This window comes from Vipera ursinii (genome assembly GCF_947247035.1).
Source record: "Vipera ursinii genome assembly, chromosome: 7".
NCBI classification, from domain to species: domain Eukaryota; kingdom Metazoa; phylum Chordata; class Lepidosauria; order Squamata; family Viperidae; genus Vipera; species Vipera ursinii.
In genome coordinates this window covers 77,230,208-77,244,732 of record NC_139521.1, presented here as the reverse complement: position 1 = coordinate 77,244,732, position 14,525 = coordinate 77,230,208, and the positions used below count along the sequence as shown (strand labels likewise).

Sequence of the window (14,525 nt, the reverse complement as noted above, 5' to 3'; positions counted from 1 at the left end):
AACTCTCCTTTGTGTTTCCCAATAGCCACTTTCACAGGTGTCCTGACTAATTTTCACACACACACACACCCCATTCCAGGATCCCCAGATTTCCACTGTAGGGAGTGGGGAAGTGTCCAGCTGAAGGGATGGAGGGAGGAAATGCCCTTTTGAGACTCTGCCCCATCTTGAAGATCTTTCCCTCCAGCAGCCCAGGCTTGGGGGCTCCACAGGTGGGCTGGTTTCTCTTGGATGTTTTTGGGAAACTGATCAAAGAGAAGCAACCTGGAATTAAGGAGAAACTTCCTAAGAGTGAGGACAATTAACCAGTGGAACAGAAGTTGCCTCCAGAAGTTGTGGGTGCTTCATCAGCGGAGGTTTTTAAAAAGAGACTGGATAGTCACTTGTCTGAGATGGTATAGGTTCTCCTGCTTAAGTGGGCTGGACTAGAAGACCTCCAAGGTCCCTTCCAGATCTATTCCTAACTGGCTGGGGGGGAGCACTGCTCTCCCCACCCCCTTGTGCAGACCGCCCACCCCTGCAGAAGAAGCCGAGGGGCAGAGCTTGGAGGGCAGAGCCAGGCAGGGCTGGAGAAGCTTCTCTCCAGGGTGGGGGCTGCCTGCTCCGTCTGGTCCCCCTGCTTTGCTGGTGGGAATGGGATTTTCCTTCTGGGGCTTGACCCCCTCCTCAGAGTCTGCCAGAGAAATTACATAGAACGCATCCAGGCAGTGCATGGCTACGCTCGAGGTAGGAACACGAAGGACCCTTGTGTCACGCTTGGTGGGCTTTGTAAAAAAGCTAAAAAAAAAAAATGGCCCATGCAAACCTTGATGCAGGATCCTGATACAAAAGACCAACGTTAAACTGAAACCAGAACTTCTAGGATGGTTGGATACGTAGTTAGAAGAGAGTCATGGAAGATCATTTCAATATATGGCTGCCCTGGAGAGGTCATTTGGCACGGCCCACGAGGGGGGGGCTGGTGAAATTGGGCAGATCTAGCCGAGATGGGTAAACTGGCGTCTGATTAGAGAAGAATTGGGGATTGGAAGCCTCTTAGGGACTTTTTGCTTAAAAATATAAAAAAGGGTCTTGTGATTTAGAGTTTTGAGGCCCAGACTGGATAAATTATAGAAAGAGTAATATAACGTAACTTTAGGCAGAAATGTGATTATATGCGATTATACATATTAAAGGTGATATGAATATGAGAAACCACTTTTTTTCCAAAGATTTTTCTTTTCTTGCACTTTTTGCCTTTTCTTTCTTTCTTGGTATCGTTTTTATCTTGTTTAAAAACGGTTTGCAAAAGACGCCCGGGCGCCCGGGGGCGCCTCCTTGGGGAAGGTGGCGACGGCCGCGCGGAGAACTACGCTTCCCAAGGCATCCCTCGCGCGGAGGGGGCGGGGCCGCGCCCGTCCGGCCACAGAACCGCCCTCGGGGCGCCGGAGGGAACTACGCGCCCCAGCAGGCTCCGCGGGAGCTGCGGTGCGCCTCGGCCAATCGGCGGCCGGCGGCGCTGCCAGGGGCGGGGCGAGGCCGCGAGGAGCACTCCGCACGCGAAAGCGGCGCCGAGCGGGGATGGCGGAGAGCGCGGGGTACCCGGCCTTCCAGCTGGGGAAGCCGCGCTTCGACCAGGTGGGCCGCGGGGCTGCGCGCGCAGGCACCGGGGAGGGGGCGCCGTGCTGGGCGGGCACTCCGCCGCTCCTCGCCCGGGGGGGGGGGCTCCGCTGCCCACCCAGAGCGACTCCCGCCGCGGGCCCGCCCCCTGCCGCGAGGCGGCCCGGTGATTGGGCGCCGCCGCTGTCGCTTGCCTCCTGGAATCCCGGCCCTTTCCCGGAGGGCTTTTGATTGGCAGTTGCTTTGCCCCAGGGGCGGGGCCTCTCCTCCGGTGTCGAGTTCGAATCTCCGTGCGGGAAGGCGGCCGGGGGCGCGCCGGCGGAGGAGCTGCCCGGGGGTCGCAGTTGGGCGCTGCAGCCCCTCGCACGGGGGCAGGGGATGGGGGGCAGGGACCAGCTGTGCCGGGGTGGGGGCAGCATCCCTGGCGGGAGGGGGCTCCGGGCTGCGCGACCCCTGGCCGGGGAGAAGCGGCAGAGCTGCCCCCCATGCTCTCCCCCCCCGGCGGGGCAGCAGCTGGCGGCGGAGGGCGCCGACCCCGAGGGAGGAGGCGGGGGGCGCAGGGTCTCCAGCGCCGGGGGGGTGGGCAGCGGTAGCCCCTCCCCTCGAAGCCGGCCCGGGGGTCTCTCCGTGCCGGGCTCTTAATCTGGGCATCGCTGAGTGGGGCCCCGTCCGCGAGCCTGGAGAAGGGCAGAAAGGCCGGGGAAGCGCCGTTGCCCGCTTCCCTCTTTGCCCCCCCCCGGGACCCTCCTCTCCTCCCCCGCGCTCAGAGACCCCGGCGGAAACATGGCGGGAGGGGAGCCTTCGGGGGCAGCCGAGTCCTTGGGAAGGACTCCAGTTCCCTCTGCCGCCCGACGAAGGGCCCGCCGGAGTCTTCCTGCCTGGCACTGCCAGCCTTCCTGGAGCGAAGGTGCCCTGCCGGGGGGGGGGGGAATGTATTGCAGGGGGCGGGGGTGTCCCTGATCTGCCATTGGGGAATTTCTCGCAGATGCAGAGCGAAGGGCTCCCTTTGGGCCGTGGGCATTGAAGGTCTGCCTCTTGTCCTACTTCTGGCCCAAGGCAGGCAGGAAGGCATTTTTGCAGATTTGTTTGTATTCAAAGTTCGGGCTCCATAAATATCACTAAACTGTGGACTTTGCCATCTGGCTTCAATCTGCCCAGGTGATAAGAGAGAAAACCTTATATGGGTGTTTCTTCCAGACCTTGAACTCTCTGAAGGGTGTGGTGGAGCCTTCTTCCTCAAGGCTGTTTTGCTCCTTGGCTGAAGAGGGGCCGGCCCCTTTGGAGGGGCTCACCACCCTTCGGGGGGTCTTGCTGGGCCTGCTCGCCTCACCAAGTGAGCAAACAGGGAGACGAGGCAGGGTTTGCCAGGGAGTCGAGCGGGAGCCTTTGCCACATTTTCTCCCATCTTCTTTCACTCCAGGCTTGCCCTAGTCCAGGGGGGCAGCTGTGGGGAGCCCACAGTCTGAATGAACGGAGTCAGAGGTTGCAGGGAAACTTGGGGGGGGGAGCAGGGAAGGTACCCCAGGCAAGCAGGGAAGCAGCCCTGTGACCTCCTGCAATGGAGCTTGTGTCTTTATGGTGGGGGGGGAGGGGTTGAGGAGGGTTGCAGATTATAGATCTCAGGAGAGCAGATCCCAACCAGTGAAGAGCAAACCAGGAAGGATTTCATGGGTGAAGGTCCTTAGGGGAAAAACAGTTGGGGAACCTGAGAAATGAGATAATTAAAGCCCAATCAATTCCAAAGGGAAATGAAATGGGAGACTTTCCCAATGAGGCCACCTTGGTTGCACCAGGAGCTCTCTGGTGGACTGAGAAAAGGGACAGGTTTAACAAATGGAAGGGTGCCCGTAGAGAAAGCAGAACACCAGCAAATAACCCGAATCTGCACAGATGGAGTCAGGAAGGCAAAGGATCAGCATGAGCGATGAACAACAAAGAAGGCTCTTCGGGTATGTGTGGAACAACTGAAGTTAATGAAGCAGGCGGTCAACCGGCTGGAGAAGAGGGCCATGGCTGGAATTGCTCAGCTGTGTATTTCCATGAGAAATACACAGGGAGAACCAGAGATCCTGACTGACTCCAAGGGCCAAAGAGGAAAGATGGCATCCCTGAAATTTAATTGGTAGACGGGCTTTGTTTAACTCCAGGCTGAATAAGATGGGTATGTTGCACTTTACATACAGAAAAAAATGCATACTTGCTCAAAAATGCAGGAAGGGACCATCCAAATCCTGTTTAAGATATTTGGGCAAGAAAAAAATTCCCGCTGTGGGAATTCGTTTTCCCAGGGCAGGTGAGGAAGTGGCCTGCTACTAATGGCTGCCTCTCCACGAGGCCTGATAGGGAGATAATTGAAGCTTTTGGTTGCCTGGACATCTGCTGGGAAATGGCTGAGAGTCGGAAGCACCGAAGATTTTGATCCTCTCTTGCTCACAGTGATATTCCTGAGGAAGGCGCCTTCTCTGAGGATCCACAGTCTCTGGGTCCACGGTCCACAGAACCGGTTCCGGGACAGTCTGCCAGTGTGGCAGGCGTGGCACAGGCGTGGGGAGCCGGGCCAGCTGTCTGGCTCACTTAGCTAACGAGAGCGGCTGCTTTGTTTTCTGCTGTGTCTCTGCCCAGAACTAATTTATTTTATGAAAAGATTTGCTTAATTAGTTTTGTTCTTTTGTAAGTGAGCCAAGCCATGTGAGAGGGAGAAGCTGGAGGTGTTCTGCACCAATTAAATTTTTTTCCAGTGCTGATTAACGGAGTTTTTCTTCAAGACTCTTCAGGCTTGGGCAGGGCGTGGGAGTGGGGGAGGGATTCCACTGCGGTCGCTTCGTTGGTGGGGGGGCTGAGAATCACCGCTTTGATGTGCCCGCGGGATGGGATGGGCATCTGCCTGGGTTTGGGGGTGCAAGGAGGCCTGGAGCCCTTCCAGGATGGGGAATCTTGGGGTGTGTGAGGTCCCAGCAGGCCAGGGTTGTGCAATGCACATAGGTGGGCAGGGGGTGCCGGCCTCCTTTGGCAGCCCAGGCACTGATCCAGGTGACCCCTTCGGAGCAGCTGTTGCACCAGGGGGATGTGAAGTGCCCGGGTGCCCCTTGAGCAATGGCCAAGGGCTATGGGTGCCTTCTAGCAAGGGCCCGCTGCCTGGGGCCGCCTGGGGCGCTCCTGCCTCAGGCTCCAAGCACAAAAAGAGCATTTCTGGTGGAAGAAGCTCCAACAGAAAGTGGGGGGCCCTGCCCAAAAGGGGTCTGCGCCCCCGCTGAGCAGAGCAGACTTTGCCAGATGGAGACGCCACTTGCGGCCAATTCCTGCTCGAGGAGGCACAGAAGGGGCAGCTGGGGCTGGGACAACGGCCCTTTGGCCAGGAATCCCGGGCGGCCCCACCCGCTGTTGTGCCACTGCTGGAGGGGGGGCTCCTTGGGGTCACCATCGAAGGACCACCATCGCTCAGGCTGAAGAGGAGGGGAAGATTTTGGGTGCTGGGCGGGGGGGGGGGCGACCCTTGCTTCTGTTCTGAAGTTCCAGCCTCAGCCTCTTCATGGTGCTCTGCCTGGCAGTGCCTGGGTTTCCTGACTGAGGCCCCGGCTGTTTGCCAAGGTCTGGGGGTTCGGACTCAAAAGTGGAGCTTGAGGTCCCCCAACATCCTGGCTCTGAGTGATAGGAATGTCCTCAGAATGGCCTCTGAGCTGAACAAAAGGGAGCCTTAAGGAGCCACATTCCCCATGCTGAGGGCCCAGAGGGCTCAGCCCAGGCATCCTGGCACCCCAGTAGTACGGGGCAGGCGAGGCTGTGCCCCAAATGGCGCCTGCACTCACAGCCCCAGCAGTGAGGTGGGGTCCCCAGGCCTTTTTGGCCCAAAGAGTTGCCCGGGCTTTGGTGGGCTCATCTGTGGGGGCCACAGCCGCCTTGCATGCAGAAGAGGCAGGAGGGCTGCCAGGGCTCCCGGCCTCAGGGGGGGCTGCTTGGCCAGGGGAAGGAGACCCCCACTAGTCCTCTGATGCCGGTGCTTCTGTCTCCCCGCAGGCCTCGTTTTGTGGGAGATTGAGACACTTCCTGGACATCATTGACCCCCGCACACTCTTCGTCACCAAGGTAGCCTCTCTGCACTTCCTCGGGTGCTTCTCTCACCTGGCAGCAAGATTATTTCACTCCTAGATGCTTCCTGGGCACTTTTCTCTGCAAAAAAGCCCCCCTCTGCTGCCGGATCCGGCTTAATTCTCCAGCTGGCAGCTGCTGGCCTTCCGGGGCCTGTTGAGCTGCGCTCCCGGCAGAGCTGAAGAGCAGCAAGTGGCGTTTACTGCCCGGGGGGGGGCTTTGTCTGGACTTGTTCACTGTTCCTCTTCGCCCTTTCTTGCTTTGCAAGCCATCCGCCATGCTGTTTCCTCCAAGGCTCCAGGGCCTGCCCGGTTCCTAGCAACCCCCCACCCCAGCTGGGGCTGTGGGAGCTGAGCGTTCCCCCAGAATGGGTGGGGCTGGGCAGTCCCTTCGCTGCTCTGGCTGGGAATGGGGGCTCCAATCCCATCTTCCACCTCCTCCTGTCCCAGAATGCTCCCTTTTAATGGGGGGAACAAACACACCCCACGGGTGAGATTCTCCTGCTCCCCCTCCGGCCCTCCCCCTCCTCACTACTTTGCCAGCGCCTGGTTCGCAGTGGGGCGTTATGTGCTGCCCAGGGGTCCTCATAAGCTGCTGCAGGCCCCAGAAAGACCCCTTGGTGGGAGGGATGTGGGAACTGGGGGGGTGGATTCCTTTTGCGTGGCAGGAATTCTGCTCACTATGCAATTAGCACTTAGGAATATTCATATTCTTAAATGGTTTGATGCATTTTCACTGGTTTGGCATGAAATGGATTAGGAATTATGAAATCTCTCTGTGTTTGTGTGTGAGGCCTCCAAAATAATTAGCTACATCAACGTTTTGTGGAAGGATTAAATGTCTAAAGATGTTTACCTACTAATAGATGTATAAGTATATTTGGACCTGATTACCCTTCCTACTTTAAGGAGGGTAAGCAGTTAATTACCCACCCAGAGAACCCTTAATTTCTGTCCTCCGTTATCAGCTCCTTCTCTGCACTTATTTATCTCCATTAGTTTCTTACACCTCACACTCCCTGATGAAAAGTGTGACATACTTGGGGACAGGTCAGAGATCCCATTTCCCCCCAATGTTTTTTTTAAATGTGTGTGTTTGTGTGCAAGTGGGACGGAAAAAGAGAATTTAGGACACGGAATGGGAGGGCAGAGAAGGGTTTTTTTTTTAATTCCATTTATATCCCGCCCTTCTCCGAAGACTCAGGACGGCTTACAAGCTTAGCAGGTGAGTCCCTGGAGAGGGTTGTTGTGTGTGTTTGTGTGTGTCTGTGTTTGTTGTGTTGTGTTCCTACAAGAGGAAGAGAGCCCTGCTGGAGTCAGATCCAAGAACTCTCCAGCTGAAGGCAGAGAGGATAACCAGGGCCACCAGGGATAAAGCCCCAACAGGACCGACCTTGCCCACAGCCCTGGTGCCCCCGTCTCTCCAGATCCCCAGTTGCCCCACACATCCTGATTGGCCGTTCGTTGCCTGTTTTGTACCTCCTGGGTAAATGCCTTTATGTGGCTGCCACTCTTTGGAGCCTCATGCTGACCAAGGCAGAGGAATTCAGCCTGAAAAGTGCCAGAGTTTGATATATCCTTTGCGTAATTGCCAACAAAAACTAACTATCACTACCCAGGACTGAAACATCACAACCAACCAGGCCATGTTGTGTTATGCACACGAGGAAAGATCTAGAAAGAACACTTATAACTGCAGAGTTTGGGAGCTGCCACTTGCTCTAGAGCAGGGGTCTTCAAACATGGCCCTTTGATGACTTGTGGACTTCAACTCCCAGAATTCCTCGCCTGGCTGAGGAATTATGGGAGTTGAAGTCCACCAGTCATCAAAGGGCCAAGTTTGAGGACCACGGCTCTAGACCAGTGTTCTTCAACCTCAGCAATGTTAAGAGGTATGGACTTCAACTCCCAGGATTCCCCAGAATTGACAATCCACCCATTTTAAAGTGGCCAAAGTTGAAAACGGCTGGTCCAGAGTAGAAAAGGCACAGCCTTCCCCAGCTGTTTGCTGTCTGCTTTGGAAATAGAGATTCTGGTTAGTTGATTTGTTTACGATCCAAGACCGGCCATAAAATTCCATCAAATACAAAGCTGGTGTGTGAACATGTAGAGGGGGGGGGGAACCTTGGCCCTTTTGTGACTTGTGGACTTCCACTCCCAGAATTCCTGAGCCAGCCATAAAAGGGCCAAGGTTCCCCACCGCTGATCGAGACAGAGTTAAAAGACAAGCCTCATAGCGGCAGGGATGGATGAAACGACTGCGAGTCTTAAACCTGGTAAGAATTTGGCAACCTTCTTGGAGGCATCTAGAAATTGGTCACAGAAAGAGAACAGTAACCCTTTTGAGTGTCGGAAAAGACTAATTTTTTGACAATTGGCTACCTGAACAGCACAGGTTACTCTCCATATCAGAGTCTACACAAGTTGGAATTGTGCAAGGAAAGACAACCTGTCCTTCGATATCCAGGGAAAACAACCCCCTTGTCAAACATTAAAAAAAATTAGGGATAGTCCCAGTCATGGTGATGGGACCTGCAGTGCAGTGGACGTGGGGAAATTCTTTCTGTCCATTTAGATGTCCCATTTAGATGTTACTTTGCTTAAATTTGCACAGTTTTTATTAAGGCTGAGGGTGGATTTTGCCAGAACAGAAAAGCCAAATCAGGATTAATTTCTCCCTGGGGAAGAAACAACCCCTTCTAACAAGGTCCAGCGCACCAGGGGAGTCCCTCAAGGGATCTGCTTTGGCCAGAGGCCAGCATCTCTGATGAGTCCCCGGGGAGGGGGGGGGAGCCAGCTGTAGAATTCTGCCCTTTGAATGTCTCCAGAGTTGCTTCAGGGACTCACTGAATTGGCTTTCCTGAATTGTAATTGGATGACTTGGAAGCCTGTGGTGTCCTTGTAGAGGCTGCAGGACTGAGCAGACTAGAACGGGGCCTGCCTGTCACGGTGATGCCTCACACATTTCATAATCGCCAGAAATGCTCCGAGTTATGAGATTAAGCTCCCTCGCTTGGTAAGTCTAGCACAGGGGTCTTTGAACTTGGCCCTTTGATGACTTGTGGACTTCAACTCCCAGAATTCCTCAGCCAGGCACGTGTGAGGAATTCTGGGAGTTGAAGTCCACAAGTCATCATAGGGCCAAGTTGGAAGACCCCTGATCCAGCCGGCAGAAAGTTGAACACGGACCCTTAAGCACCTAAATGGCTGGATCCATACGTCTCCCACCATTCTTAGAACTGACTGGAGCTCTGGGACACTTTCTTGAGAATACTGAAAACTCAGTTTTAGGGCCATTAATTCCAAGGTATCCCATAGGGCAATACTTCCCAAACCTGGATAACTTACCCAAAATTGTGTAGAAGCGTTTTTGTTTACTTAGGTAACGACACACGATTCCATTACCCAATTATAACGGGGACATTTAAATTGACTTCAAATTTAAATTGAAGAAGGGGTCGACCTATTCTCCAAAGCTCCTGAAGGCAGAACAGGGTGAAAACTTATCGAGGAGAAAACCAACCTAGAACTACAGAGAAACGTCCCAACAGTGAGAACAATTAATCAGAGGAACGGCTTGACTCCAGAAATTGTGGGTGCTCCATCACTGGGGATTTACAAGATGAGACCGGGCAGCTATTTATCCAGGGTCTCCTGCTTGAGTAGGGGGTCCCTTCCGACTCTGTTATTTAAATTTAAATTGAAGAAGGGGTCAACCAATCCTCCAATTCACCTGAAGGCTGGCTGGGAATTCTGTGAGTTGAAGTCTACACAACTTAAAATCCCAAGGTTGAAAAACTCTGCTCTGGAGAGTTCAAAAGGCACATCCCCTCCGGTGGCACTCAATCCCGTAATTTATAACATAGAAATCTAGCACGCAATTTACTAATTATAGATAAAAGACAAATTGGCAGATAGTTGGCAGGATCACACTTGTCATCCTGTTTAGTATAGTGGAAAGGTAATAGAATTACGCCAGCCTGTTGGGAGACAGAAATAATTGGTTATAGCAGTAAAAACAAAGGGAGTGAAGGAAGCACCCACCGAACAGGATTTTCCTTTAGAATTTCTGCAAAGAGTAAACCTTTAGCTGAAGTATTAATTTTTGAATTTCTGAGGGTGAGAGCGGAGGCAGTTCAGAAAAATGGGTCCGCTGTGAACAGTTGTGCCCCGGAGCACGCGAGAGATCCGTTCTTTGCACACCAGGCAGAAAACGTGTGTGCGGGAGGAGCTTTGCTTTGTCCCTTTCTCCACTGATGAGAAGGGGGGGGAAACACCCCGCTTTGAAGTGTTGGGAAAGAGTGACTGTGTAATCCTCAACTTACAACCATAATTCAGTCCAAGATTTTTGTTGCTAAATGAGACATGTTATGTGAGTTTTGCCTCATTTTATGACCTTTCTTGCCACAATTGTTACGTGAATCGCTGCAGTTGTTCAGGTAGTGACCCGGTTGTTAAGTGAATCTGGCTTCCTCATTGACTTTGCTCGTCAGAAGGTCGCAAAAGAGGATCACAAAAGAGCCGTGGTGGCCCAGGGCTGAGAACGCAGGATGGCAGGCAAACTCTGCCCACAGCCGACAGTTCGATCCTCACCGGCTCAAAGTCTTAAGGGCTATTATTGCTATGGCTCTCGTGTGACTCTGGGATACTGCGGCTGTCATAAATACGAGTCAGTTGCCAAGCGTCCGAATTTGGATCACGTCAGCAGGGGGAGGCTGCAGAGGTCATAAGAGTGAAAACGGTCATAAGTCACTTCAGTGCTGTTATAGCTTCAAAAGGTCACTAACTGAACCGTTGTAAGTTGAGGACTGCCTGTATGGCTTCCTTTCTGGAGATGAAGTTCCAGCAAAACCTGCCATCCGTCTGTTGGGAGGAGAGAGAGCCGTCTGAATGGGGAGGGGCAGACTCTTTCCCCTCCTGAGAATGGGGCCCCCTTGAGCCGACTCCCTGGTGGGAGAAGGGTCCGTGGGCACCGCTCTCCGGCCAAGGGCTGGCTGGGATTGGGGCTCCCACGGGGGGGGGCAGGAGCTAAGCCAAACGCACCCTCCTTCCTTTGGCAGCTCCGCCTTGGGGCTGCCTCTCTCAGTCCCGGAGGGCTGCAGAAGCCGCTTGCCGTGGGGGTGGGGGCCTTTTGCACGCAGAGCATCCCCAGCACAGACGAGGGGCTCCTGGTCCTCCGGTGCGCAAAGGTTTGGGGACCTCTGGACTAGATGATCTTCAAGGTCCCTCCCACGTCTTTTAGCCCCTGATCCCCCGGCCTCGGTCTCTCAGCTGCTCTGAACGCTGTTTCTGATGCTCCCCATCAGGACCACCCAGGAGGGACAGCAGCCCTCGGCGAAGACCCCAGCTGGGCCCTTTGGGTGGCAGCGCCTGCCCTCCGGAGCCCCCTCGGAGGGGGCCTGGTTTGGGCTTTGCTCGTTTGTGTGGACCAGTTGCTGGCATGCCGTGGCCTGGTACCGCTCCACGGATGGGGGGTCTGGGGACCCCTGATCTAGTCCCGCTCCTGGCTCAGCGCAGCACTTGACGTTCGTTCTGGACGGAGGCCCATCTTCCGTTTCAACAGCTCCCGAAAGAAGAAGCCCCCGTGGCCCTAGAGCAGGGGTGGACCCCTGGACGTCAACTCCCAGAATTGTTTTGCCACTGTTGTTAAGCGAGTCACTGCAGTTGTTAAATGAATCACACAGTTGCTAAGCCGACGCAGCTTCCCCCATTGACATTGCTTGGCTGAAGCTGGCTGGGAAGGCCACAAATAACGACTAGGGGACGCTGGGTCACCCTAAAGAGAAGCCAGTTGCTACGCAGCCAAAAGGTGATCATGTGATTGTGGGGACAGTCGTAAGAGCAAGGACTGGTCGTGAGTCACTTTTCTGCGGTCCCGTTCTAACCTCGGACACTCGCTGAGCCAAGGTTGGCAAGTCAAGGGCTGCCCGTAGGGGAGCTGAGCCTGGCAGCTCCCGATCTGGGCTAGCAGGGAAGAGAGGAAGCGGTGAGCCTGGCTCGGTCAGTGCCCTCCTGTGGCGTGACGGGAAGCCGCCTCTGAGCCGGGCGGGGGATTCGCGCCAGGAACCAGGCCCAGGTGGCAGACAGGCAAATAGGCCGTGATTGAGCAGGTGGGTCGTCCTCAGCTGGGCTGAAAGCCTCGGGCAGAGTGGACTGTTTCCGTGTCTCAGGTCCTGTTTAGCAACGGCAAAGTCTTAGGCCAGGCCCTCTCTCCTAGCCCACCTCACAGGGTGGTTGTTGTATGGAAAATAGTCCTCAATGTACGACCGCAATTGAGCCCAAAATTTCAGTTGCTAAGTGAGACGGTTGTAAATGAGTTTTGCTCCATTTTACGGCCTTTTTTGCCACAGCTGTTTAAGGAATCACTGCGGTTGCTAATTCCTTCTGGCTCAGGAATTCTGGGAATTGAAGTCCACGAGTCATAAGAGATCCAATGTTGGCCATCCTTGTAGCTGGACCGTTTGGTTCCTGCCCTGGGCTCCTCTTTTGTGCAAAGCTTGGAAATTTCTCAGCATCCAGGCAGCATTTTAATGGTTTCTTTCATTGGGGACATTACATTTGAATCTTGCAAAAAGAATTGCATGTAGTTGTTGCTAAACAACAGCAACAAAAAGTCAGGATAAACAAACTTATACCCTGGCTGAGCTGGTGATCCCTTGCCTTGCCTCTTGGGCTTTGACCCCGATCCCCCAAGATCCCCCATTTGCCAAGTAAGGCTCCATGTGCCAAACTCTTTCAAGACCCCCTTATGGAGCTGAGCTCTGTGTGTGTGTGCACGCGCATGCGTGTCCGTGTGTGACTGTGTGTGTGTGTGTGTGTGTGCCGAGAGGATCTGCCTTCTTCCTGGCAGGTGTGAGACTTCGTTGCTTAAAATTAGGCTCTTAATTGCTTGTAATGAAACTGTGTGGGACTATCTGAAGAGTTCAGCAGATTTTTTGTGAAGCTAATTTAGTCCATGCGACATTTCCTACTAACGCACAGCAGGGGATTGGGGAGTTGGGGGGATTGACAGGTGGGGGGAGGAGGAAGGGGGGCATCCTGCCCTCCCCTCCCCCTGAGAAGGAAGGGGCCAAAGTGGCTGTTTGAAAGGCCTCTTTCCTCTCTGATGGCCAAGCTGGTTCCAGCCTGGGGGGAGGGGGGGCCTTCTATCTTTGGGTGGCTGTTATTGTGCGCAGGTCGTCCTTGACTTACAACTGTAACGGAGCCTGGCCATTACGGTCCATACGTCGTGGTGGTTGTAAAGCAGGTCACCGTACCACTGACCTGATTCACAACCTTTTCAGGGCAGCCGCAAACGCTTCTTCGCCAGGGGCTGCTTGTGCCAGGACCCAGGTGCAAATGCCGCTTTGGGCAAAAGTGGGACGCGGCGAGCAGCTGCAAATGCCGGCCGGTTCCCGAGCCCCCCAAATGCAAACACAGGATGGTGGGGCTGGTGGCAGCAGTCAGATGATGCTAAGTACCTTGGGGGGGGGGTCACTTAAGTGACTGATAAGCAGAGAACTGCCTGCGAAAGGTGGCGGATATTGGGCGGTGGGGTGGGGTGCCCACGACCTCAGGAGCAGCCGCTGTGAAGGCAGTGGGCGGAGGCAGCGGTGTGAAGGGTTAGGGCAGGGTTGGGGGTGGGCATTCCAGGCCCACCTTGCTCAGAGCTTTGCACTCCTGCGTCTTCCCTCAGGGCAGGCTTCTCTCTCAGCCCCCCAAAAAGAGCCAGCCGGGGCCATTTTGTGCTGTTCGGGGCCTTTGTGCTGTGTGGCTGGCTGGGCCCTGCCAAGGTTGTTATAGTAACTGGGAGAGAACGGAAGACAAGAAGGTCCATTGATGCCTTTTCTGGGCCTCCATTCAGAAGAGCGGAGGGAACAGCAGAGAGCGGCTACAAAGGAGGCCCGGAGTTGGGGTGTCCCAAAACCTGCTAATGAGGGGAGAGTCTCCCCGGAATGCCAAGCAGAGCTCGGCTGTCTTTCCACAGGAAAGTGGGTCATTTTCTTGGCTGCCTGGCTACCATTCACCGGCCTGGCTCTGGAGGCTCAGACCAGCAGGCGGGGGAGGGGGGCGTTGGCTCCCCTTCTCTGGGCCTTGGATGCCCCCCTCCCCTTCCGCCTCAGTGGGGCTGCACCACTGAGAGCAGCAGCACTGGGGACGTGGGCTGCGGTTTGGGGGGCTGGCCCTTTGGTGGAAAGTCCAGCATATGAGAGGGAAAAGGGTCCAGGGCCATTGAGTGCTGCCCTTCACTGGACTTGCCAGATTTCTCCACTCTTCCCACAGCGCCTCCCAGTGCACGGCCTTTGTACCCAAAAGGGAGAATATCTGTAGCTCAGGGCTGAGCTGTGGGGTCCCGGGTGCGCTCTGAGCCAGGCGGTTTTCTTGCAGACGTTTCATGACCCAACTAGGTCACATCATCAGAGGGTAGGATTCACCCTGATGACCTTAGCTGCCTGGGTAATGAAACAGCTGCGAGAAAACCACCCGGCTCAGAGAGCACCAAGCACCCCTCAAGGAAAGGGTGGCTGGTGGAGAAGTGGGGGGGGAGGCACTGGACTCCTAGCTCAGAGAGAAGGGGAAACCTTGGAGCGGGGGGGGGAGGGTCAGAGGGTCTCCCTGAATCTTGGAGACTGACCCGGCATACATTCCTGAGCGGCTTCCCCTTGAGCCTTGCAGGGCCGAAGTGAAAAGCTTGAGCGCAATTGCCGCCTTGCCTGTTGGTGAGGGAGGACGTGCCATGGCGGAGTTGGGCAGCCGTATCTCTTTGCTTAATAAATAAATAAGCCCATGGACTCTCCCGTGGGGCTTCTGTCTGATTTGGGAGGAACCCTCTGAATTACCAGCCTGGGCATGGGAGAAGAG

The 14,525-nt window shown here is 54.9% G+C and overlaps 1 protein-coding gene across 1 annotated transcript in view; it reads left to right on the top strand.

Moving 5' to 3' along the window:
• The first annotated feature begins 1,523 nt into the window (after window positions 1-1,523).
• SFXN5 (sideroflexin 5) overlaps window positions 1,524-14,525 on the top strand; it is a 49,180-nt gene continuing 36,178 nt past the window's right edge. The window contains exons 1-2 of the mRNA XM_083367523.1: window positions 1,524-1,617; window positions 5,614-5,682. Coding sequence (XP_083223649.1) covers window positions 1,561-1,617; window positions 5,614-5,682 — 126 coding nt within the window. The 5' untranslated portion in view covers window positions 1,524-1,560. The remainder of the gene's footprint in view (window positions 1,618-5,613; window positions 5,683-14,525) is intronic.